The following is a 26418-nucleotide window of genomic DNA, read 5'->3' as shown; positions in this document are numbered from 1 at the left end:
AAAATCTGAAAGACTCTACAAATGCTACACTTACAATCACTAAGTTTATCAAGATTACTGGGTGGAAGGTCAATACACAAAAAGTCAATTATATTTCTACATATTAGCAACAAACAACTGGAAACTAAAAAACCATTATGACAGCATCAAAAAAATCAGTATTCAGGAATAAATCTAACGGATATCTAAGTGTAGGACTTCTATACTGAAAATGCGAAACACTGCTGAGAAAAAAAGACAACCTAAATACAGACAAAGAGCATGTTCATGTTTTGAAAGACTCAGTATTATCAAGATTTCAAGTTTCTCCAACTTGATCTATAGATTTAAGACACTCCCAAATAAAATCCCAGGAGGGTGTGTGTGTGTGTGTGTGTACACTAAGTAGCTGATTCTAAATGCTATATGGAAATGCAAAGAACCTAGAATAATCAGGATAATCTTGAAGAACTTTACCAGATATCAAGACTTACCATATAACTGTAGTAACTGATCATGGTATTGGTGCAAGCAAGGACTAACGGAACAATGAAACAGAACCCATGAGTCCAGAAACAGACCATATATTTACAGTCAGCTGGTTACAAGAATGATACTATAGCAAAAGATGGATTTTCCATATGGTGATGGGCCGGTTTGGGTTTCCCTGTAGGGAGAAAATTCATCCTTGATCCCTACCCTCACTCAATATAAAAATTGATTTGGAATGAATCATAGAGCCAAAGTGAAAGATAAAACAATAAGGCTTATAGAAGAAAATGTGGGAAAAGTCTTCATGACCTTGGGATAGAGAAAGAGTTCTTAAACACGACACAAAAAAGCACTATGTGTAATAGAAAACACTGATTAAATGAACTTTAAGATTCATTAAGAACCTCTGTTCATTAAAAGACTATTAAGAGTGAAAATGCAATCCACAAACTAAGATCAGTGTGTCTGGAATACTTATATCCACATCTAGAATATGAAAAGAATTCCTACAACCAACAAGCAAGAGATAACCCAATGAAAAAAGTGGGCAAAATTTATGTATATCACTTCACAGAAGAGGATATCCAAATGGCCAGTAGGCATATGAAAGGGGTGTCACATGGAAAATTAAAATTAAAATCACATCTGGTAGAGTAACTATAGTTTAGAGCCTAGTGTAACCCAGTGTGAGAGAATGAGGAGCAACTGGAACGCTCGAAGATGAGGGATGGCATGAGGCACAGCCCCTGCCGGGAGAACTGTGCACAGGTGCCCAGAGGCCCAAGGTGCCAGTGCTAGGCGATGGACCCACATGTCCACAAAGAAAGACCTGCACAGAAGCATGCACAGCAGCCTTACCCTTAACAGCCCTCAAATGGAAAGGTCAACACAAAAGGACCATTCCTAAGAGAATGGATAACAGATCGTGGCACATACAATGAAGTACTACCAAGCAATAGGGAAGAACCAACTGCTAACCACCCCCAGCAACGTGGATGGACCTCCAGACGCGAAGACGAGTGAAAGGAGCCATGCTATGTGCATGCTGTGCGACTCCATTTCTGTGAGGCACAAGAAGAGGCCAGATTAACTCGTGCAAGAAATGAGTGGATGCCTCTGTGTGGTGGGACCTGTGCGCAAGTGCAGGCCTGCAGGTGTGTATTTTCTGAATCTATTTTGGGGTGGGTGGTAACAGTCTATACAGGTCAACGGCACAGAACTGTCAAAACTTATTGAACTCAACACTTAATATGAATTATATGTAAATTTCAAGGCAATCAAAAAGAACAAAGGTTAAAACCCAAAAACATTAAAAGAAAAATGTTTAACTCTTCAAAACAGAGAAAGGGACGAAGGAATGCAAAGGATGAAGAGGAGTCACAGTGTGGCAGCGAAGATGGTCTGGGGCACCCGAGTGACCTCTGCTCTGCTCAAGGGCCGTGACAGGGAGGACCATGGTGAAGATGGTGCCAGCAGCTGCCATGACCCCTGCCAGGCACCACACACACTCAGTTAATCCTTACGTTGTCCCCTGTGGACCGCAGAATTATCCCCACCTGATGACGTGGAAATGGAAGAACTCAAGTCCACCCCCAAGGCTGCACAGAAAGTAGATGAAGCTGGGACCTGAACCAAGGTCAAGCTGAGGCCTGCACCCACACACTTCCCTGTACCACCTCTGCCCCCTGCCCCTGCAGCAGAGGGGGGCATCTATTCTTTATTCCCTGACTCCATCAGAAGGGTCAGATGAACCTACTGGCAAAGGAGTCAGGGGCGAGGGAGAAACGCACGCAGACTTCTATAGGGGCCCCCTGCCTGCTGAGCTTGAGGGTGGGGCAGTGACCCAGACAAGATGAGGAAGGGAGCCTCATGTTTCCACGTGCCCACCACTCAGAGGAGCACGTTTTTCCCCTCATCTTTGTCACCTACCTTCATTTGTTCGAGAGGCAACAGTTTTGACATCGAGGGAGCTTTTTCTCCTGTCTTTATGTTTGCCTGACTGATTATCTGTGGAAATAAATGATAAATTACCTCCATGAAGAGATTTTAACAACATATTAGTAAAATTACCAATATGAAAGCTTTAAAAGACAAAATTTAAGATTTAGAATGCCATTTAGGATGCTGCAAAAATCAACACAGTACACCAAGATGAACTCTCTGAACAACTGGGTTTAAGGGAGACCAACTTTCTCAAAAAATTTTCCACTCACCATAAACGAGGGTCTCAGGCCACAAAAACTGTCAGAAATGAACTCAGGAGAATTTCACCTACTTCTACATAGTTGGGCAAGTGGTGGGAAAATTTTGATCCCCGTCCACCCTTGTCCCAAAGTGAAAAAGTCTTTTCTGTGTTTTTTCTACAATACAAGCCCTAAAATGTCCCGGGGGAGACTGTGCCTCTCTTCTGGAGGCAGGACAGGGAGCGCTGGTCTGGGGTCTACTTCTCTGCGCCCACTTCCTGTGGATGGCACCACTGACCCTCCAGCCCAAACAGGAGGGGTCCGACTCCTCTCTCCCCGCAACCCCTCGCCAATCAATGACAAGGCCAAGGTAACCTTCCTTCCTGAGCCCTCCTCGGTGTCACCCGTGGTGCCAGGCCTCTCCAGCCTGTCCTCATTTCACAGATGAGGACATTGGGAGCCCCGTGAGATGAGCTCGTCTCTGCCTTCTCCTGGCTTCCTCCCTGGACTCTTGCTTGCATACAGGATCCGGCCCTTGGTACTCCTCTCCACCATCCAGAACCTTCTCCACTTGCTCGCTGGTACATTCTCCTCTCTGTGGGCACTGGTAATGACCTTGCCAAGGTCGCTGATGACCTCCCTGTTGCTACCTCTGAAGGACTCGAGTCAGTCGTAACCTGACTCGTCTGACTTGTGTACTAGACACCAGTCAGTGCTAGACTGAGCTCGCTTTCTGGAACCTCTGGTCCACACACGTCCACCCTGGCTTTCTCTGTGCCTCTTGCTGTTCCTTCCTGGTCTCCATCACCAAGTCTCCTGTTCCTCAGCACCCTGTTGTTCCCATAGGCTCATCCTCTGCACCCCCTTCTCTTCTCAGACAGCACAGTCTCCTCATTCTTCCCTACAGCCTTTACTCAGTCCCGTGCTGCTACTGTATTCTGGGCCTTTCTCCCGAGCCCCAGACTTCCATCCTCCCCAGTCACTCGTCACTTCCATGCGGACGGCCCTCAGAGCTTCAGAAGAGCTAGCCGTCTTCTCCAGGCCACTCCTCATCCCAGTCACTGGGCAGCATCTACCTGTCCACTCAGCTGGAGGCCAGTCGTCCGTGACGCCTCCCTGCCGCTCTCCCTCAAGTGCGCAGGTGTGGTAACTGTCTAGATTCTACCTCCTAAACATCTCTCCCCGCTCCTTCACTGTCCAGGCTCGGACACCTGTCATTGTCCTCTGGGTTACAGGGACAGCCTGCCTCACCGGTCCTACCAGGCCCAACCTTGCCCTCTCCGACCCATTCTCTCCAGACAGTGCTCACTCTTCTGATTAGAACATTTTAATGGTGCTTCACTGTTTTTAGGGTCAGATGTAAATTCCCCAGTGTGGACCCAGGGTCCCTTGTGTCTGAACCTCGTCTCTCCAGCTACCATGAGTTACCTAGGATGTGCTAGGCCACCTCCCAGACCTCTCTGCCGTGGCACTAACTGCTCACCCCCACTTAGGAGGGCGCCCCTCCCCGGCTGCCTTCTCCTCCCTCTCTGCCTTCTCCACCTGGTTAACACTCCGTCCTCTTGGAGATGCAGTTCAGGTATCCTGCCCTCTGGGGAGCCTACCCCTAATGCCTCAGCCCCAGCCCGACCCCACCCCGCCAGGAACCACTGGCTTTACTCTGTAGCTCACTAATTGTGAACGACGTGAAGGCAGAAATGACGTTCCCCGCCCCTTCCTGGGTGACCAGCACTGCCAGCACGTTGCAGATGCTCAACAGACACGCGTCTGCTTCTCCACACATATGCACACACACAAACCAAAGCACCACTAACAAACCACTCCGAGTCCATGGCTCACCTGCTCAACACCCTCAGCACCTTGGAGGTAAAGAGGAACTCCCTGGCAGTCAAGGACAGGAGCAGTGTGCTGGCTGCAGCCAGCCGTTGATCTCTCGCAGTCTTGACCACATGTGAGCTGCATGGGCACAGCTCTCCTGTCTCAGGAAGAGCCTTGACTCCGCTCTTCCACCTCCAACCAGGGACACGGTGCCCACCCAAATGCTCATTACCCCGTCCAGCCACACCTACTCTCAACCACTCAGACTGTGGTGTCTCCTTGCTCTGAGCTCAGAGGAGATCCATGTCCAAACAGCAGGCAAGAAGCTGCGCTGTGACCTCCTGCAGTTCCCTTCTTCTCCCTTTCTGCCACTCAGCAAACATTCGCTGAGCACCTGGGGCAGGTCAGGCTCTACGGCAGGCATGGGGATGTGAAGACGACTGAGGCTGCTGCCTCCAGATGGAGATCCTAATTTCCCCCCAATACCGAAGGACCCTCCACGATCCCACCTCCTTCCCACCTTTTGTACTGGTCGGAACGTCACCCCGCTCTTTCTAGAACACACTCTGCACTCTCCCTCTTCCGTCTAGACCACTTTTCCTCTGCACCCGTCCCCTCCCCTCCAGTCCACCTCTCCCTGTCTGGAACCTGCCTCGTTCCCCTGCCCTCCTCCCCTGTAACGGTCATTTTCGACCACGTGCTGTGTGCCCCTCTGTCCACATGGCCCTCTTCTTTTCAGGTTAAAGCCTGATCACTCCCGGGGCGCCCCGGGGAACTGTCCCAGCACGTGCCTCAGACTCCTAGAGCTGGCCATCTGGGCTTGAGTGCCAGCTGACCGCTTCGTAGCTAGATGTCCGGGAGCAAATCATGGGGCTTTTCATCTCCTTGTCTGTAAAAAGGGAACCTGGTCTGTAAGGTGTCTCCCGCACTTAAGTCCTCCGGAGACAGCCCTGAGGTGAGGCAGGTCTGATGGGGTGTCCCTGCTGAAGACATGTGGTCCGACACCAACACCACTGCCTCTTCAAGCATCAGGCTGACAGACCACACTCTGCTCAACACACTTCACGGACGTGCACGCACTGGAGGTAAGACCTGCCCAGGACACCTGTCAGAATGCCCACCTGTGCTCAGGACCCAGGAGTCGGGGAGAGAGATGCTGCTACAGCGCTAGGAAAACACAGTCCCACCTACGCACCAGGTGAGCTCATCGGAGGTAGGGCTTGTTTTCAGTTTTTCCAAAGCTCAATGAACCCTAAGGATGAATACAGGGCACCGTACCTGCGTAACTGTCCGTCTGAACACATTCAGCTATCGTCTCCGCCTAGAAATGAATATCAGAAGCCATTAGTTCTGAGTGCCTGGTGACGCAGTAAGGGAAATCTTGCTGGGCCCCTAGGGCCCCCAGGGCCCCCCCTACATACCTTATTGTTGCCATTGCACACTCTGATAATGGACACATAGTGTCTAATTTTTCTGCAAGTAGAAAACAATGCATTATATTCCTCCTGGCCCACAATTCTGGTGGAGAGCTAGCTAGTTTTTCTAAAAGCATCTCTCTTTCACAACACACACAAGGCTTGGAGAGAGCAGTTCTATTGCTTGTGTTCAAGGCTGCCAATAAACAAACAAGAGTCCACATGCATTCCCTGGTGTTTCTGGAGAAGAGAGGCTGACTCTTCAGTAAAAATAACAAAATCCTTCCAAGTCATCACAACATACAATAAAAAAAATACTCAGGTTTCAAAAATATATCCACGTTAGCCAACCAAAAGCCTTTAGTTCTGTCACATGTTTTCATGTTTACAAGCCTTTACTCTGATGCTCGTCTTCGAGTTTCAGCAGCGTCTGCTCACAACACTCGTGGAAACAGTCACAGGCCCCTCTGGGGTTGAATGTGCGCATCTAGAACCAGGCAGCTGAGGTTCTCTTGCGAGTTGCTGACTCTCCTCACTTATTTACTGTTCTTTCCATTTTTCAGCTTTTCCCCTTGATAATCCAATCCCTACACAGTTAGCCCCCACCCAACGAGGGAAGGACATAAAAAGGCAGAGTCAGAACAGAGAGCGCACACAGAGCCATTTCCCTGAGGCAGTCGCCAGCTGGAAACCAGGTCTGCTGACCAACACGTGAGCCTCATGGGCAGTGTGGGGGTCTGTAGCACGGCTCCACCAAGCTCTGTGACCAGGCCCTGGGCTGAGCCCACCTCTCTCAGCCTCAGCTTCCTCATCTGTCAACCAGAGACGGTCACAGTGCCACCACTGCAGGGCCGTGGTGAGGAGGAGGAGAAGGGACGCCCAGCAGGCCCTGAGCACCTGCCCAGGGAGGGAAGGGCTCCCAGACAGCAGCGTGGTTACAACACTGTCTCCACACCTCCTCCTTGTCTTCATGACCAAGAACATACACTAGGTATGATTTTACATTTTGACTTTTGTATTTATCATAAACATTTTCTCCTGTGATTTAATTCTCTATGATCATCATTCCTAATTGTGGTATATTTTATTGTTGAGTGTTCTGCAATTCACACTCAATTTTCCACTGTTTGTATTATTTAACATAGATTCCGAGACAAACTATGACACTTTTAGGCTCCTGATATATACTGCCTTTTCCAACCTGTGGTCACACCTGTTTCATATGAGTTTCTATAAATGACAGTATTGGAAATACTTTATCTAATTTGATAGTTCTGTGCAGAAATGATACAGAGGCTACCAAAACCAGATGTGTGCATGTGCTCAGTCATGTATGACTCTTTTGAGACCCCATGAACTGTGTAGTTTGCCAGGCTCCTCTGTGCATGGGATTTTCCAGGCAAGAATACTGGAGTGGGTTGCCATTTCCTCCTCCAAGGGATCTTCCCAACCTAGGGATCGAATCTGAGCCTCCTACACTGCAGGCAGATTCTTTACCTGCTAAGCCAGACAGAAAACTTTTAAATATAGAGTCCCAGTGAGTGTTCTTGGCACAAAACTCAGTGAGGTGGCATCGGATTTAAATGCTTTCATCTTTTATGTATGTGCTCACACAGCTTAAGCAGGACTGTTGGAGTCTGGTGGCTCTGGGCTGCCAGCAGGAGGGTCGGGCTGTGACCATGGGGAAGCCACCCTGGAAGGTCACACTTTGGTGGTAACTGACCTGGTTACCAGTCCTTCTTAGAAGTTTCCATGTGCAGTTCTTAACTTACTTAAGTATTTAAAGCATATGCTGCAATAAGCCAAACATGGTATACTGACTGAAGTACTTGTTTTTTCTACTTACCCTCCCTGTCCAATGACAGGTATTATCTTCACATTTTGTTGTACGTTATCTCCATTTTTCTTCCTGACAGAGTAAATTCCTTGCCATTCCTATAAATGGAATGTGAGCATCATTATACACTGTGTTCCAAACATGAACCTAAGAACATCCTCCACCCCAGGCTCCTGTTCACTCCCAGTGGCCACTAGAGCAATTAGGAGAACAAGATCCAGCTCAGGAGGACAATTCAGCCAGTGACTCTGCTTAGATAGCAGAGTTGCCTGTAAGTTTTCCAGTCAAATGGAAACAAAAAGTATTTGCTCAACACAGATCCTATTTCTTAGCAAAAATACAACAGAAGTCAAAGTTTCAGATCCTGAAAATAACAAAGTCCTACCTAGAAAGCTATCATGAAGAGAAAATCTGTAACACTCACAAACTCCTCACCAAGTGCTGACACACAGACGGCCAGTAAGTGGCCTGTTTGGTTTGGCACGTGTCTGTCTGTCTGCGCTCCTCTCAGAATGACACGAGGCCTGCACCTCCCTCTACTCCAGGGCCAGCTCGGCAGCGAGCGGGACGTCTCTGACTACTGGGACAGGCCCTGCGTGGTGGGGTCCGCGGCCTGAACAATTCCATCATCGCCATCCAGCTGTCCTACCCGAGGGTGAGCACAGAGCTGGCACATGGTAAACGGTCAAGGACCACTTGGGGCCTTCGTTTACTGACCAGAAAAGCTAGACCAAGGTCAGACCATGGAATCCTGGCGGCCAGGCTGAGGGACCTGAGCGCTCCACGAGGGGGTGACGTCATTGGCGCGACGACCTGGCGAGACCGTCTCCAGCAGCCGTGGGACTGCCTGGGAGTGGGTCCCGGGTCGGGAGGCCTCACTGCGCTCAGCCACCGCTGTCTCGGAGTGTGGGGAGGAGGCCCTGAGCGTGCTCAGCACCAGGCCGTGGACCCAGCCCTGCTGATGGATTTGATAAAGAGGGGACGAAGGGCGAGGGAGAATCCAAAACCACTCCAGGATTCAAAGTCCAAGCAGGTGTGAAGACAGTCAACAAGCAAAGACAGATGAGGACCCAGAGACACTGGGTTTTCTGTCAGTGGGGGATGAGAGAGAATCATCGCTCTACATGTTGGTTCCAAGATGACAGCAGGTGTTGAGACAAACCTTGGAAAAGACCTTCGGGTGAAAACTGGGGAATGGGAGCCATGTATGCAGAGAAGGAAGGATGCGCAACGACACAAGAGCTTTTGAGGGACCAGCAGGGGACAAAGCGCCCTGTAAATCTGGGAGGAAAGGATGGGAGAGGGGAGCTGGAGCGGTGAGTGGGAGACTCCCGGGGGCTGCAGAGGGCACAAGGGGTGAAAAGCCGGGACTCCCTGGTTGCCCAGTGGTTAGGACTCTGCACTTCCACTGCTCAGGGTACAATCTGCACAGCGCAGCCAAAAGAAAAAAAATTATAAAAAGCTGAAGGGCTCCCTGTTTGCAATATTTTCCATTTGAACATCACTGGAATTTCTCCTGTGCCCCCAAGAATATCTGGCTGGTTGGACACCTAGAACCTGACACTCCAAAGTCCCCACCCATCATCTGACCTGTGAAGGCTCCAGCCCAGTCCCCAGCACAGGTCTGAACCCTCTCCACGGACCACAGCCCACTGTTTGTCCAGGCTGGCCCCTTCTCAACAACCCCTTCTTCTCCCTGGGAAGACTCCATTAGAAAGGCCATGTATCTTTCTCCTCAAAAAAAAAAAAAAAAAAACAACTGCCCAGCTAAGTGGTCTGTCCTGCTTCAGGGCCAGCCAACTAGGAATGACCAACGACGGACATGTGGCAGCTCTCACACTCTCCCCAGGAACTCAAGACCATGCAGAACCAATGCCCTGGCTCCGTTCTGAAATAAAGCAGTTAAGTATAGAGCTTGATAATAGGATAGTATGTCATATTCTCTGCTCACAGCAAACACAGATGTTAGAGAACACGTGTCCTACTGTTGGCGTTTGAGGCCCTTCATACCTAGTGCCCCATGGCATGACTCAGGAGGTGAGACGCTGCCCACAGGGGTCTGGGGGGATCCCTGGGCCTGCAGCTAATCCGCTGGATTCCCCCATCCCACCCCATCTCCACTTGCTCTCCTGAGAGGGAGAGGAGTGCCTCACTGACCCTGCTGCTGCCAGATGGAGGGGTGTGAGAGCCCTCGTGTCTGTGTGACACCCCACAGAGCCTTGCGACAGAACCGCAGGCTGACCCCGTGGCTGCCCTGGACCTGGGCACCAGGACTGGGGAGGCCACCATGGGTCTGCATGGCTGCTCTTCTGTGGCTGCCTTTGGAGGACGGCCCCTCAGACCAGCAAAGAAACACCAGTGGGCCTGCGTTCCTACCTTCTCTTTGTTTATTACCGCCTCTTTCTCTTTCCAGAGAACCTGCCACTCATTCGGGTAAGAAAATCTTCATCCTTGACAGAAGGAAGAGCTGAAGGAAATCAGGATGCGTGCAGCGCCCACATCAGCTACTCCCCGACGGTGCACCACCCGGCCCTGCAGCTGGCCAGTCCCTTCCCTGTTCTCACTGCAAAGCCACCCCTGAGCGCACAGGACACCCACCCACTCACAGGGTCCTTGGCAGGCCCAAGCCAAGTGGGGCTATGAGCCCTGCACAGCCCTTCTGCCCCTGCTGGTAGCCTGCCCTCGTGGGTGACCAGACAGGCATGGGGCCACGTGCCCCAGGGACAGGGCTTCCATGGGTCTCCAATGGCCGGCAGGACAGCAGCTCACAAATTTCTCAAATGTTTTAAAAAATCATATTCACTGTCCCAACTCCTAAAAGTTAAAAAGAGCCCAGCAGAAAAGCCTGAGAATGACTATGGAAAGCAGTGGCCTTTTCCTTCCTGGCGTGTTTTAAAAGCTAATACCAGTGAGGCGCTGACAGAAGCCATGGTTCAGAGAGAGAAACAACCTCCAGCTGGAGCCCGCCTCTCTGCCTGTCCTCAGTACCGTGGAACTGCGACTTCTCCTGTCACAGTTTATCTGTCTGTTCTGTGTCCTGGAATGTATTCTCTGAGCAGTTTTTCTCTGCTCGTCTTTCTATACGGGAATTCCGCACAGTGCCTGACGTTCAAAAAATGCTGACCAAGTGAACAAGGCCCAGAGAACTGATGGGCTCAGCTGTGTTCTGAGAACGTGTGGATTCACTGGCCATCCTTTACCCTGACCGCTGGAAATATCCATCACTGACAAGATTAATTATTAGAAAGATCAACTTACTTATTACAAAAATGAAAACAATGACTTTATGTGTCAAAGTTACTCTTCCTGGCTGGGCAGGTTGTATGTACTTTCCTAGCCTCAGTTTCCTCATCTGCAAAGTGGGCACAATAAGGATAACACCACCTACAGTTCCCCAGGCCTGAGGTCCCCCAGCTTTGGCAGTACTCAGTGAGTGCTCAACCTCCTTCCACCCCTCTCTGTTTGTGGAAGGGACCAGGGTGCCACTCTCTTACTCACCTTGCATGAATTTATAGTATCAAGCAAATCAGCCTTTTTTTCGTTTATAGGCACTTCTGCTATCTCCTTCCCTATTAATTCACCTGACTGATAGCCCATTGTCGTTTCGAACGCTGGATTTGCATACTGGGAGGGTGGGGAGACAAAAGAAAAAATCAAGTGAATTAAAAGAAATGTTGTAAAGAGGACAATCAAAGGTGTTCAACCTAAACCATCATACTTTCCCCCCAGAAAGCCAGGAGCCTGGCGCTCACTATGACGGTTCTCAAGCTACAAGAGCACAAGCCCAGGAAAAGCCTGGAGTCTGGAGAAGCCTCTGCTCTAGTGATGCTGGGCTGGGCTTGCTGCCCCGTCCTCCTGAGGCCCAGGGAGGGCGGTCGGCTCGCTCCCACTTAAATGCCCTTGGAGGAAAGGCACATGGAGACAGCTGGGGCTGCTGCACAAAGGCTGTTGGGATTTCGATACTGAAAGAAAGCACTGTCTGGGAGTCTGACCCACCCAGCCCCTACTTCCAAAAGTCACTTAGCTCCTCCCAGGTTTCAGTCTGCACACCTGTTTAATGGGGATGAAACATTTATTTAGCCTCTTTCACATGATGCAAATGAAAAATGAGTTTGGAAAGCAGGCTGTGACAGAGGAAGTGTTTACAAATATAAGGCTTTACGGTTAAGTTTCAAATAGGACTGTAAGAGTACAAGAAAATGCCTGTGAAAGCTGTGTGTGTGCTAATAAAAATAACAAATAATGACGATGATAAACAACAGCCATGCTGTTTAAGGTCTGTTTTCCTTGCTAGGCACCACAGCAAGCAAGTTATACACATTAACTCATTTCAGTCCTCAGAACATCCTTACGAAAGGCAGGTGGTTGTCAGCATTAATATTATTCCCATTTGTACAGACGAGAGAGCAGATTCAGACAGATTGAGTAACCTGCCCGAGGATGCTCAGCTCGGGAGAGGCCGAGAATAATGGAACGCAGGCCTGACTGACACCAAGCCTGTGCTCTCAACCACCGGCCAGTGTCATGTCTCAGGGCCCTGACTCCTGAATGTGGACATCATCAGACTCTTTACCAAGAAAGTCACAGTTACAGTGAAGAACTGCAGTGCTCATTACTAAAATCAAAGTGGGGCTCACTCTCAGACACAAGGAACATTCCCCTGGCACAACTCCCTCTTTTGCTGTCATCTAGAACACGTGTTATCTGTTTGCTGTTATCTGAAAGCCATGTGACCCTCTTTTACTTTTTAATTTTATTGAAGTCTAGTTGATTTACAATATTGCTTTCACTGTACAACAAAGGGACTCAGTTATACATACACATATATCTATTCCTTTTCAGATTCTTTTCCCATATAGGTCATTACAAAACACTGAGTAGAGTTCCCGGTGCTGTCCTATAGGTCCTGTTGCTTATCTATTTTTTTAAAGGTTATTTCCTTTTACTGTGGACCATTTTTAAATGAAAGCTATATTATCTTAAGTCACTTATATGAAGCCACTTTGCTAATAATTTGTTAAGTAGCTACTAGATTATTTTTGAAATTTTGAGTAGTGTCCAGTAAATTTCTATAGTTTCTATAGTAAACTACCATCAAAAACAGTTAAGAAAGGAAAGCGCACACAGCCCTTATGGGCAGGGCCTCTCCTTGTTGCAACAGTCTCTCCCCACCCAGCTCCAAAGTCCTGGATAAAAGCCCCTCCTCACGTAATAAACAAGCAAAAAGGAGAGAAAAAGTAAACGCCAGTGCCATATGTCTACAGAATACTTTCCAGCACATTAAGTAATTATTAGAAAGAAACTTTTCTTACCCCAGAGGGAATTTATCTTAGACTTTGTATTTTACAGATTTTGTTCTGATAAACCTCTAAGGAAAAACCGGTCCCTTGAACTTCAAAGAGAGAAAGAAAGAAAAAAAAAAAATACCAAAGGGGTTCAACCCTAAAAATGCACACAAACCAGAAATGCAGGACAAACTTCCAAAATAACAAACCTGGATAATGTGGTCTTCACTTGTAATTTCAATTGCTTCTTGACTTTTCTCTAATGCAGCGAACATTGAATTACAAGCCCTTTATGGGTAGAAAAGAAAAAGGACTGATTAATATAAATATTATAAAATGAATTATAGTCTTAGGATACTACATTAACTTACTTGAGTTCTTTGATTATAAAGGTAACTGATGCTAACTTGAGAAAAAGAAGGGGTTAAGATTAAAAAGCAGAAGGAAGAAATAAACGCCTCCTGCAACCCCGCCACTTGGGATCACGACTCTGCACAACCTGGTGCTCTTCTCTCCATTCCAAGGACAGGTGGGCCGGGGGAGCCCACACAAGGGTCAGAGCACAGCCCTTCACTGGCTGTGGGACGTGACTCAACCTCCCTGGGTGTCTCCCTTCTCACCACATGCAGAGTCCTCATGAGGACTCAAAGAGAAAGCAGACTCAAGTTTTGGCAGAAAAGAGGCGGCCCATCGTTTGCAGCTGCCACCTTCAACAAATTCTTTTCACAAAACAGATCACCAGGATCACTGGCTTTGTTCCCTGCTTCTACTTAGCCTTATATTGTGAGCATTCTCCCTGTCCTTGGTGGTTGAAAACATTTTTGAGTTACACAGGTAACAACGGTTTTTTTTTTTAATTAGAAAATGAAAATAAATGAAATACTACATCATACCCACTAGGATGGCTATAATCAAAGACAGTGTTGGTAAGGAACCCTCATACACTGCTGGTAGGAATGTAAAATGATACAGCTGCTTTGGAAAACAGTCTGGCAGTTCCACAAGCTGTTAAGCACAGAGTAACCAATTTTACTCCTAGGTAGGTACCCTACAGAAAAGAAAACATACATCCACAGAAAAACTTACAGCCCATAAGTGGAAACAACCCTAATGTCCATCAACTTATGAATGGATGAATAAAATGTGATGTGTCCACACAATGGAATACTATTCAGATATAAAAGGAAACACAGTCCTCACGTGTGCCATAATATGGATGAATCTTAAAAAACATTATGCTAAGTTAAAAGAAGCCAGTCACAAAAGGGCCACATATTGCGTGATTCTATTTTAATGAAATGTCCAGAATAGGCAAATCTATATATACGGAGAAATTAGATTAGTGGTTATCTAGGGCCGGAGGTCATGGAAATGTTCTAAAACTGTGGCGGTGGTTGCACAACTCTGTGAATATACTCAAAGCCACTGAACGGGGCACTTCAAATGGGTGAATTGTATAGAACGTGAATTATATCTCAATGCTAATGCTGCTGCTAAGTCGCTTCAGTCATGTCCGACTCTGTGCGACCCCATAGATAGCAGCCCACCAGGCTCCCCTGTCCCTGGGATTCTCCAGGCAAGAACACTGGAGTGGGTTGCCATTTCCTTCTCCAATGCACGAAAGTGAAAAGTGAAAGTGAAATCGCTCAGTTATGTTCAACTCTTAGCGACCCTGTGTACTGCAGCCTACCAGGCTCCTCCGTCCATGGGATTTTCCAGGCAAGAGTACTGGAGTGGGGTGCCATTACCTTCTCCTTATACAGATTTATATCTCAATAAATCTGTTTAAAAATAAATGAGATTAAATCATCTGAAATCCCAACACCTACACAAATCAATTGGTGTTCTAGGCAATTTCTTATATAAATATACATGCAAAATATATATATATTTATAAAAATATAATCATACCCTACAGTTTTATAATCTTGTCCCACTGAAAAAATATATTAATATGTTTCCATATCATTAATTAGTTCCTTATCATCACTTTTAATAACATATGTAATATTCTAAAGTTATATAATAATTCATTCAAACAAATTTTCCATTACTACACATTTAGGTTGCTTTCAGCTTTTTTTTCTTTTTTTTGCATATGCCTCAGATGATGAAAAAAAGAATGCAACTGTCTACTTCTTCATAAAATTCGTAATTGTTCATATAGTGCTGTTACATTATTCCTGGTATTACTAAGCTATCTAGGTAAATAAGACAAAACAGCTTAGCCGATAAAAACTAGTCCTTCTTTCTTGGCATATATGTGAATTAGCCCAATAAAGCTATTATTTAAAAAAACAAGAATGAAAAATAAGAAGTTTCTACCTCTGATATAGCAAGCTAGGAGGAGATGGATCTGTGAGAAGCCCTACTGGGTTTTATCACGTTTTTAAATTTTTGCTGATCTGGTAAATAAAAAATGGTGAATCATTTTAATTTCTTTGGTTACTACTGAAGCTGAACATTTTTTTCATGTTCACTGGCCATTAATAACTCTTATAAACTGCTTGTTTATGACATGTCCTTTGTAATTTTTTTTCCATTTTATTATTTTTATTACTATTTTTTAAATTTTATTTTATTTTTAAACTTTACAATATTGTATTAGTTTTGCCAAATATCGAAATGAATCCGCCACAAGTATACATGTGTAATTTTTTTATACTGGGTGTTTCTATCTTTAAACTGATTCATCAAAGCTCTTTACATATTTAGGATATTAATCTGTCTGTCCTGAACGTTATGAATGTATTTTTCCTAGTTTGCTATTTGTCTAAATTTTTAACATTATGTGGGCTTCCCAGGTGGTGCCAGAGGTAAAGAACCCAGCTGCCAATGCAGGAGATGCAAGAGATGTGGGTTCAATCCCTGCGTCAGGAAAATCCCCTGGAGGAGGAAATGGCAACCTACTCCAGGTTTCTTGCCTGGGAAGTCTCATGGACAGAGGAGCCTGGTGTTAAGGTATTTTTACCATCTGAGCCACCAGGGCTTCCCAGGTGGAGGTAGTGGTAAAGAATCTACCTGCTAATGCAGGAGACACAAGAGATGTGGGTTCAATCACTGGATCATTTGATCCCTGAGTTGTAAAGATCCCATGGAGGAGGAAATGGCAACCTGCTCCAGGTTTCTTGCCTGGAGAATCCCATGGACAGACAAGCCTGGCAGGCCACAGTCCATAGGGTTACAAAGCGTCAGACACGAAAGAAGCAACTTAACACACAAGGTGTTTTCACTGGGACAAGCTTAACATTTTTATCTTGCCTAATCTGCTTCTCTTCCTTTATGCAATCTTTTTAACACCACACTGGGTTTACCAAGGCTTCATTATCCAACGACATATGTTCACTTACACTTTTAGTACTTTTGTGGCCCTACTTTTTAACATGATGCACACTGCAGTTTATTTTGGAACTGGGTGTGAGATTGGGATATAACTTAATTTTCTTTCCACATAGTTAATAAATTGTCACAATTCTGTTCACTGGAAAAATTTACCCTTTCCTGTGTGGATTTGAACTGCCATGGTGAACATATATACTTATGTTCTCAGTTCTTAAATACACTCATGCTCGTTTCTAGACTTTACATTTCTAGGTTACTGATCTAGCAGTAACACAGAGATGCTTGTGACACATAGCTTTTTAGTGTGCTTTAGTATCTCAGATGAAGTCTCTCTCTATGGCCCTCAATTCTCAGCCCCACACCCGCCCCTTCCCTGTCCTATCATCCTATCTCCCTGCACAGCAGACCTCTCCCTCTGGCTGTCAGCTGGCACACCAGAGACAAAGCACAGCATGAGGAGAGACGGTGAGTGCAGCTCTGAGGCTGTGGGTTACAGCCAGAGGATGACCTTTGTCCTGTGCCACGTGTGAGAGCTGGGACGAAAGGCAGTTAACCTCCCTGGGTATCGGTTTCTGCCAACAATAAGCTCCATGGCTCACAGCGGGACTGTGGCAGCCAAGCTGTGGAAGACCCAGGAGTAAGGAAAGGGGCAGGCTCAAGGCCAGCCATCCATCTCAAGCTACCCTGAAGAGTTTAGCAACAAAAAGGAGCTCTTTTGTAGACCTCACCAGCCCTGAAACATCTCTGCTCACAGCACTTCTCTGCTACCTCACGCTTCATTTCGTTTCGTCTATGAAGTATTTTCTTCTCCGCATGTGGTACCCTGTGCTGGTCCCCGCCAATCTTTATACTCCAAATTCTAACCCCCTTATCTCCCCCTGAGCATGTACAGACAGAGTGATTCCATTCTCTCTTGGATCCTGGTAAAGGAAATGTCAAACAGAACCCAAGGAAGAGACTGAGGATGAGAAAGAGCTACTGACATTTTTTTTCCACTTCTGTCAACCTCAGATAATTTTACTAATTTTGCTGCTTTTCTCACTCTACAAAGAACTAGGTTTATATTCTTTTCAGGTAAAAAAAAAAAAACTGTTTAGCAAGAGCAAATTACAAAATGTTTATTGTAGAAAAGAAAACATGTCACCTACCGGAAATATGTATGTACATATCAAAAAGAATTTTTAATTAAAAAACAAAACAGGTAATTCAATATATATACTTTCACATCCTGCTTTTTCATTTGCTATTATTTTGGTGCCCCATCTGTTTTTTTTTGGCTGTGCCATGCAGTTTGTGGGATCTTAGTTCCCCAACCAGGGATCAAACCTGGGGTCCTGGCAGTGAGAGTACTGAAATTCAAACACTGGATCACCAGGAGTCCCCACTGGAGCCCCGTCTTTAAACGTTAAGTCTCACATCACTAACATGCCTATCTGTTAGACATCCAGGCAGACTCTGAAAGTCTTATGCAAGGAGAGGTGCTTTCCCTCCGCTCCATCCTATTTTAGCAGGAAGTCAGTAACAGCCACAATGGAGCCAGCTGCCCACACTCAAGACCTCAGTTGCAGCCACACCCTGGGCGGTATGGTGGGCTCTCCCGAAGCAGCAGAATTACCTGAGTTTCAGCTGTGAGCGCACCTCTCCAAACTCCAGCTGGAGCAGTTCATTGTAACAGGCCATGGGGCTGGGGTTTTCTATATACCTCTACAAACAGAAAGGGGATGGTGTGGATCAACACACGTGTACCTTTAAATTATTATACACAAATAATGCTTTCCAACAGACTTCTCAATTTGGTATCTGACATCTAAAAAATAACTTATCCTCAATGATAAACAGGAAATGAGATGAAAACTTACAATACCAAATCAGCATTTAAAAAATAGTGCTTGCACATACCTGAGAACATATTAAGAAACCACTGAATTGTATACTTTAAGTGGCTGAATTGATCAACTGTACCTCATTAGAGAAAAAAAGGCAGAAAGGAGGAAAGAAAGAAAAGGGAAAGTGTTTGCTGGAAAGAGAAAAATAAAATTAAAAATCTTTAAAATAGTTTTTTAAAACTAGTATAACCATTTAACGGAACAGCACGCGGTGGTGGGGATGTGAACGTATATGGAATGATGCACAAGATACACCGTCAAGTGAAACAAAGACATGGAAAATCATGTTATAATTAGTTATGTATTTCTTCTATAAAAATGTTATATCAACTTTAAATAAATAGCTGAATTACATGGAAAGTGAATTGTATCTCAATTAAGTAGTCAATAAATGAATAAGAAAAACAGGGTTCATTCTTGGGCATATCCAGAGAAAACTATAATTTGAAAAGACATGCACCCTCAAGTTCATAGAGGCACGATCTACAACAGCCGAGACATGGAAGCAACCTCCTAAGTGTCCACTGACAGAGGAACGGATAAAGAAGGGGTGTGTGTGTGTTAAAGAAGGTGTGTGTATCCCCAAGTAAGAAGGGGTGTGTGTGTGTTAAAGAAGGTGTGTGTATCCCCAAGTAAGAAGGGGTGTGTGTGTGTTAAAGAAGGTGTGTGTATCCCCAAGTAAGAAGGGGTGTGTGTGTGTTAAAGAAGGTGTGTGTATCCCCAAGTAAGAAGGCGTGTGTGTGTGTTAAAGAAGGTGTGTGTATCCCCAAGTTCATAGCAGCACTATCTACAAAAGCTGAGATGGGAAGCAACCTCCTAAGTGTCCACTGACAGACAAATGGATAAAGAAGGTGTGTGGGTGGGTGTGTGTAATAGAATATTACTCGGCCATAAAAAATGAAACAATGCCATTTGCAGCAACATGCATAAACCCAGAGATCAGCATACTAAGTGAAGTAAGAAAGAAAAAGACAAATATCATATGATACCACCTATATGTGGGTTCTAAAAATATAAAAATGAATTTATTCACAAAACAGAAACAAACTCAGACATAGAAAAAAAACTTACAGTCACCAAAGGGGAAGGGATGTGGGGATGGATAAAGTAGGAACTTGAGATTAATAGGTACACCCTACTGTATGGAAGACAGGAAAACAAGGTCCTACTATGTATCACAGGAAACTACATTTCAGTATCTTGTAAAACCATTAATGGAAGAGAATCTGAAAAAGTATATATACATGTATGTATATACTTTGGCCACCTGATGCAAAGAGCCAACTCATCGGAAGAGACCTTGATTCTGGGAAAGATTAAAGGCAAAAGGAGAAGGGGGCAGAAGAGGATGAGATGGTTAGATGGTATCACCAGCTTAATGGACACAGATCTGAGCAAACTGGGAGATGGTGAAGGATGGGGAAGCATGGCATGCTGTAGTCCATGGAGTCACAAAGATTCAGACGTGACTGAACAGCTGAAGAACAGCATATATATATATATATATATATGACCAAATCACTTTTATGTACACTTTTCTGTGTTGTTCTAACACAACAGTGTAAATCAACTATTCTTCCACTAAAAAAGAGCTCAAGGGAAAAAAACCAGGGCTTAAGAATACTTTTCTTTCAGTGCCTTGAGCTATGAGGATTTTTTTGATGTCTACATGTCACTGGTAGAGGCTAGAATATGCAAAAGGAAGAAATTTATTAACGCAAGTCCCATTTATATTAACTTTTGGAGTCTCGTCACTTAGATGAACAGTATTTTGTCCTCTTTCGAGCTGCACAAGCTCACAGTAAGCAAAAACACACTTGCACACCTCTTCGCAGCTGTGTCACAGAAGTCACTCCCACTAGGCAATATTTCCCTGTACTAACATCAAACAGCAGCTCAGCTAAGCTGACAAAGGATCATCCTTCACAGCAGAGGGACTTGCAGAGCCATGGCTTCCCCCAGGCGCTCCTATTCCTGCGGACACTAACCATTCTCTACATGATGAAAACATCTCAACAAAGCAGACCACATGGAAATAGGAAGCCTGAGCCCATCCCACCAGATTAAGAATTTCATGAAGACATCTTACACATCACTATGTACCATCGCATAATTCCACTCTGCTGTAATATTTGTATTTACTTGCCCCCGTTTCTGTGGCACACTCTTGATTTCACCTGCTCAACACATGGATAATATTCTATCTGGTGAGGAGGAAGCTGAGGCCTCAGAGGTAGGGTATATGAAGGTCACTATCCACAAGCCAAAGCCAGACCAGCCTGGGGCATGGGGCCTCTTGTGGTGCTCCTTCTACCACCAGTGAAGGCAGACATCCCCCTGTTGGAACCATGATCTTATCTGTGTGTCAAGTAACCTAAGAGCCCAGCCCCTGGTTCATGTCTTAGAGCTGTATGATCCTCTACGAGGCCCTGAAGCTTCCAGAGCCTGCTTCCTTACCCGCAAAACAAGACCACCCTACATCTCTGACAATGACCACGAGAAAGCACTGTGCCTGCAGACTGCTGCATGAACACACAGCAGTCACTGCGGGCCCCTGGGAGGGAGAGCCAGGCCTGCTGGCCCTGGGCATGATGGTCCCTAGGCCCGCAGGCCAAACACAACCATTCCTAGCCACACAAGTCAGACAGGGGACATGCCCGCCAGCTCCCACCAACTGGGAGGGCTAAGAGTGCTGGCCTTGGGACGTCCTGGCGGCTTGGTGGTTAAGAACCCACCTGCCAGTGCAGGGGACACAGGCTTGATCCTTGGTCCAGGAAGATCACACATGTCACGGAGCAACTAAGCCTCACACCACCACTACTGAAGCCATGTACCCTAGAGCCTGTGCTCCGCAACAAGAGAAGCCACTGCAATAAGACACCTGTGAACCACAACCAGAAAGGAGCCTCCATTCGCTGGGACTAGAGAAAAAGCCTGTGTAGCAATGAAGATCCAGGAAGGCCATACATAAACAAAATTATTAAAAAGAGAGAGAGAGAGAGAGTAATGGCCCTGCAGCTCTCTCAGTCAGTCACGACCCCACAGGAACACCCAAGAACACTGCTCATCTGCACAGGTGCCCACCGCTGACAGGGCAGGAACAGCGGTGAGATTTCTGGGGCACAGAGTGTGCCACGCCAGGAGACAAGAGGTGGGGGACCTGAGATGGGCAGGGGTCCCCAGCTATCCCCGCACTTGCCCGGCCTCACCTGTTTTGCAGGCGACATCCTGGGACAGGGAGCCATGTGTATCGTGTGTCACAGCCTCCTGTGCATGTGGCCAGAGTTCTCACTGGGTGTGTACATCCAAACATCTTTATCCCAAAGGTGGATGTTCAGGCTAGAAAACCAGTGCATGTGGATAGAAGGACTGCATCTTTCTCCTGCCGTCTGCTCCCCACCTTGCTACCTCTGCTTGGCTCTGTGTCTAAACATCCTGTCTTTCCTGCCTTCTGCAGGTTTCATTCATGTCCTGAGGATTCCATGGGGTTGTGGAGGGTAGAGAAGGGCGTCAGGCCAAAGGAGCTTCAGGAATCAGGCTGCTGTTCCTTCAGCTTGAGCAGCAGCTGGTCTCTTCACCCCATCCCAGCCCATGAGAGTGGTAGGGCCACTAGCACCCAGCCAACTCAACCTGCCTCTCCCCAGAACACATCACCCACACGGGGGCCCCCCACCCCCAGTGCATCTGCATCCCTGGCTGCACATTAGAACTCCCTGCAATCTAAAAAGTAACACCAGCGTGCAGGCCCCTCCCCAAACCAACAGAACCAGGACCTCCTCAGGGACGCTTCTGAGGGAGTTCTAATGCACGACTAGGGCAAGAGACACCAAACCCTAACCTCAAGGTTCTGGTTCAAGATGGCAAAGTAGAAGGACGTGCGCGCATCTCCTCCTGCGAGAGCACCAAAACTGCAACTAGCTGCTGAACAACCATCAACAGGAGGATGCTGGAACCCACCAAAAAAAGATACCCCACGTCCAAAGACAAAGAAGAAGCCCCAATCAGATGGTAGGAGGGATGCAATCATGATAAAATCAAATCCCATCCCTGCCAAGTGGATGACCCACAAACTGGAGAACAATAATACCAAAGAAGTTCTTCCGCTGTTGTGAAGGCTCTGAGCCCCACATCAGGCTTCCCAGACTGGGGGTCTGGCAAAGGGACTGGGAATCCTGAGAATCTGACTTGGAAGACCTGCGGGAATTGATCACAGCACTGCCACAGAACAGGGGGAAACAGAGACTCCACTCTTGGAGGACACAAACAAAATATCTGGTGCACACCATGACCCAGGGGGAGGATGCAGGGGACTGAACCAGACCTACCTGTGACTGTTGGAGGGTCTCCTGCAGAGGCGTGGGTTGGCAGTGGCTCACCGAGGGGACAGGGACACTGGCAGCAGCAATCCTGGAAGGGGCCCCTTGGAGGGCGCCATTAACCCTACCAGAGAGCCTGTAGCCCCCAGGGCTGGGTTGCCTCAAGCCAAAAAACTAAAAGGGAGGGACTGAAACCCCGCCCATCAGCAGATAATTGGATTAAAGCTTTACTGACCCTGCCCACCAGAGCAACACCCAGTTTTCCCATGCTAGTCTCTCCCATCAGGAGGCTTACACAAGCCTCTTAGCCTCATCCACCAAAGGGCAGACATAAGAAGTAAGAAGAACCACAATCCCATAGTGGCTAGAATGAAAACCATATTACAGAAAGTTAATCAGGATGAAAAAGCAGAAGGTTATGTCCCAGATGAAGGGACAAGATAAAACCCCACAAAAATAACTAAATGCAGTGGAGACAGGCAACTTTCCAGAAAAAAAAAATTCAGAATAATGATAGTAAAGATGATCCAGGATCTTAGAAAAATAATGGAGAAGAAGCAAGAAACATTTACCAAAGACCTAGAAGTAAAGAACAAACAGAGAGGAACAATACCCTGGAAGGAATCAATAGCAGAATAACTGAGGCAGAATGGATAAGTGACCTGGAGACAGAATGGTGGAAATCACTGATGCAGAACAGAATATACAAATAAGAATGGAAAAAAAAAAAACGAAGATAGCCAAAGGGACCTCTGGGACAACATTAAATGCATCAACATTTGCATTTTAGGGGTCCCAGAAGGAGACGAGAGAAAGGACGGGAGAAGATATCTGAAGAGATAATAGCTGAAAACTTCCTTACCATGGGAAAGGAAATAGTCAACCAAGTCCAGGAAGCACAGAGAGTCCCAGGTAGGAAAAACCCAAGAAGGAGCAAGCACACACAGTGATCAAACTGACAAAAATTAAAGACAAATATAAAATATTAAAACAGCAAGAGAAAAACAACAAACAGCAAAAAAGGGAATTCCCATAAGACCATCAGCTGATTTCTCAACAGAAACTCTACAAGCCAGAAGGGAATGGCATGATATATTGAAAGTGATGAGAGAAGAACCTACAACCAAGAATACTCTACCCAGCAAGACCCTCATTCAGATTTGATGGAGAAATCAAAAGCTTTACAGACAAGCAAAAGTTAAAAGAATTCAGCACCACCAAATTAGCTTTACAACAAATGCTAAAGGAACTTCTCTAGGCAGGAAACACAAGATAAGGAAAAGACCTACACAAAATAAACCCAAAACAATTAAAATGGTAATAGGTCATAAATATCGATAATTACTTCAAATGTAAATGGATTAAATGCACCAACAAAAAGACATAGACTGGCTGGCAGATGAAAACATGTGCATGTATGCACTTCCTCTTACCACATCAGTCTACTTAACCCCCAAACCCTATGAAATTATTTTATACTGTTCAGCTAATCATGTTTTCCTTATGGCTTGCAATTGTAATGATCTTTTATTTTTTGTCAGACTATTGATTGTGAAAACTGATAAATATCTTTTACTACAGGGATTATGTAACTATCATTTGCTTAATACCATTGTACTATGATTGGTCAACAGAAAATAATAGAATTCTGTATCACTAAAACTACCATTTAATAAGAAAATCTGTAATCACTTTTTAAAATCCAGATGTGTATCAGAATGATCTTGGAATTTTTTGAAAAATACAAATGCCCAGGTTTTGCTTTTTCTCTCCAAAGCTCCAGATGTGTTTCTAATGAGCAGCTATGTTTAGAAACAACTGGATTATATGATGATCTTTTACTTTTATCTAGATGGTTTCACTTTTTCTATTTCATATTCAGTGTTCATATTTCACTTAACGTTTTCCAATTTCTCATCTTTTTTTAATGTTCTTTCTCAAGCCTTTACCAAGTGCAGTCAAAAAGCTTTTGTAAACATAAATAGTATGTATTAGATATATTTTAGAAAACATAAATGTTTGCCTATCTAAAACATTTATGACATTTTGATTCTACTTAATTGACTTAGTATGAATAGGATGCTAGATTTCTAATTTATATTCACTCAAAACTTTGACATAGTTCCATGTATTCTGGCATATAGTATTACTGCACTGCTAAAAGTCTAGAAAGTTTATCTTAGTCACATTAAAACAATTTTTTTGAATGAGGCTTGAAACTTCTAATCCAATTCTGAGGATATAAAGAAATACAATATTATAAAAAACAAACAAGAAATTAACATGTGATACAGTATTATTAACTAAATACAGATTTTGTTAAATTTCACAAAATTTTGTTAGTGTCCATTATTTGTTTTCATACCTTATTCAAGACTCCACACTGTATTTAATTACACTGAGCAGCTTCAGATGCATGCAACAAATTCTGGTAAATTCTCTTTTCATTTTTATTCCAATACAAATATATTTCTAATTTTCCTTGTTATGGCTTCTTAGATATATCCATCATTTAAAAGTGGACATTTAATTTCCAAATGCCTGGGATTTTTAAGGTATCATTGATATTAATTTCTAATTTTGATACTAATTTCACATTTAAATGCTTTCTTATCTTGAATCACCCTGTGTTTTTTCAGTCTTCTTTATTGAGGCTCTCAATGGCTAAGTCAAAGATCTCTCTTGGTAAAGTTACACTTCACTTGAAAATATGTGGATTGGGTTATTCTCAAATATCTTTTGATATTGATCTCTAACGTAATTTCACAGTGATAAGAGAACAGACTCTGTATGATTTTAATAACTTTAAACCACCAAATTTTTGCACCTGGTCTTATGTCCCTGGATATCTATCTTTCAGTGTCTCCTAGTTTATAATCTATGGGAGCTTGAATAGAATTTGTATCCTACTGCTGTGTGAAAATTGTATAATAAATCATAATTATTTCAAATTGGTTCATGGTGCTTTTCAGGTCTACATAAGATTCTACTTCTCTGTACATGCATTCTATTAATTTAAGAGTTTGATATTGAAACTACAACTAAAAAATCTTAATTTATCTACTTAAAAAAAACAATTGTAATATATATACTGGAACTATATGTAACTTTGTTCTGTATTTTCCAAGTCTCCTGTAAATGTGTTATCATGTTTTCATAACTGAAAAAATAAAAAAGAGGGGGGAAAAATCCCTAACCTCTGAGATTTTAGTCAGGAAGCTTAACTGCCAAGTCCAACTGAGGAGGTAAGCAAGTGTGCATCCACTGTGGATCCTGCACTATGGCCATTTACAGAAAAGCTGTCTGCCCTATGAATCCAGAGATCACAGTGCAGTGATGGCTTTCAGGTCTGAGGTTGGGCTCAAGCCTGGGCCACACTGCCTCCCAGCCATGAGACTTGGGAAAACCACCTTGCCTCCAGGCCTGAATGCTCTGCAATCTGTGCCCTCTGTCACCTCAGTATCCTTCTGATACCTGACAGTATGGGACTCTGCGTGAGAAGACAAGTTACCTCGTGTGGTCTTGGATGACTGGTCACCTAGTTGGATTCGTCACTTACTAAGTGGTGAGACTACTACATCCATATTTCCTAAGTCACAGACCTCTAAAATGACTATTTCAAACCTGTACTTTTTGCATGGAAGTGTTTTTCATAGAGACATGCACTTAACCACAATTCTGGCAGAGGCAGCAGGGAATACCTTGATTAAGTAGTGCAGGTGAGAGGGCAGGGAGAGAGTATGTGTCAGTAACCTTTGAATTTTACAATTAGTTTAATGATAACACAATTGTACTATGAAAACACGAGGCCCATGGTTAACTAGACTTTCTACCGGGATATACTTTGCAGTCCATGAAGCTATGC

At 45.0% G+C, this 26418-nt stretch overlaps 1 protein-coding gene across 3 annotated transcripts in view; it reads right to left on the bottom strand.

The window, feature by feature from the left end:
• Positions 1-26418, bottom strand: part of PDE8A (phosphodiesterase 8A) — a 144285-nt gene that overhangs the window by 21272 nt on the left and 96595 nt on the right. For 2 of the 3 annotated variants that reach the window (XM_027522011.1, XM_027522010.1), the window contains exons 6-12: positions 17967-18055; positions 13219-13297; positions 11223-11348; positions 7734-7822; positions 5894-5945; positions 5751-5793; positions 2401-2478 (exon numbers count right to left, since the gene is read on the bottom strand). In XM_027522011.1, the coding sequence (XP_027377812.1) occupies positions 2401-2478; positions 5751-5793; positions 5894-5945; positions 7734-7822; positions 11223-11348; positions 13219-13297; positions 17967-18055 (556 nt within the window). Of the gene's footprint in view, positions 1-2400; positions 2479-5750; positions 5794-5893; positions 5946-7733; positions 7823-11222; positions 11349-13218; positions 13298-17966; positions 18056-21446; positions 22303-26418 lie in introns of those variants that run through there. The other variant, XM_027522012.1, reaches the window with a different exon arrangement.

This window comes from Bos indicus x Bos taurus, chromosome 21 (genome assembly GCF_003369695.1).
Source record: "Bos indicus x Bos taurus breed Angus x Brahman F1 hybrid chromosome 21, Bos_hybrid_MaternalHap_v2.0, whole genome shotgun sequence".
Classification (NCBI taxonomy): Eukaryota; Metazoa; Chordata; class Mammalia; order Artiodactyla; family Bovidae; genus Bos; species Bos indicus x Bos taurus.
This window is presented reverse-complemented; position numbering and strand designations above follow the sequence as displayed.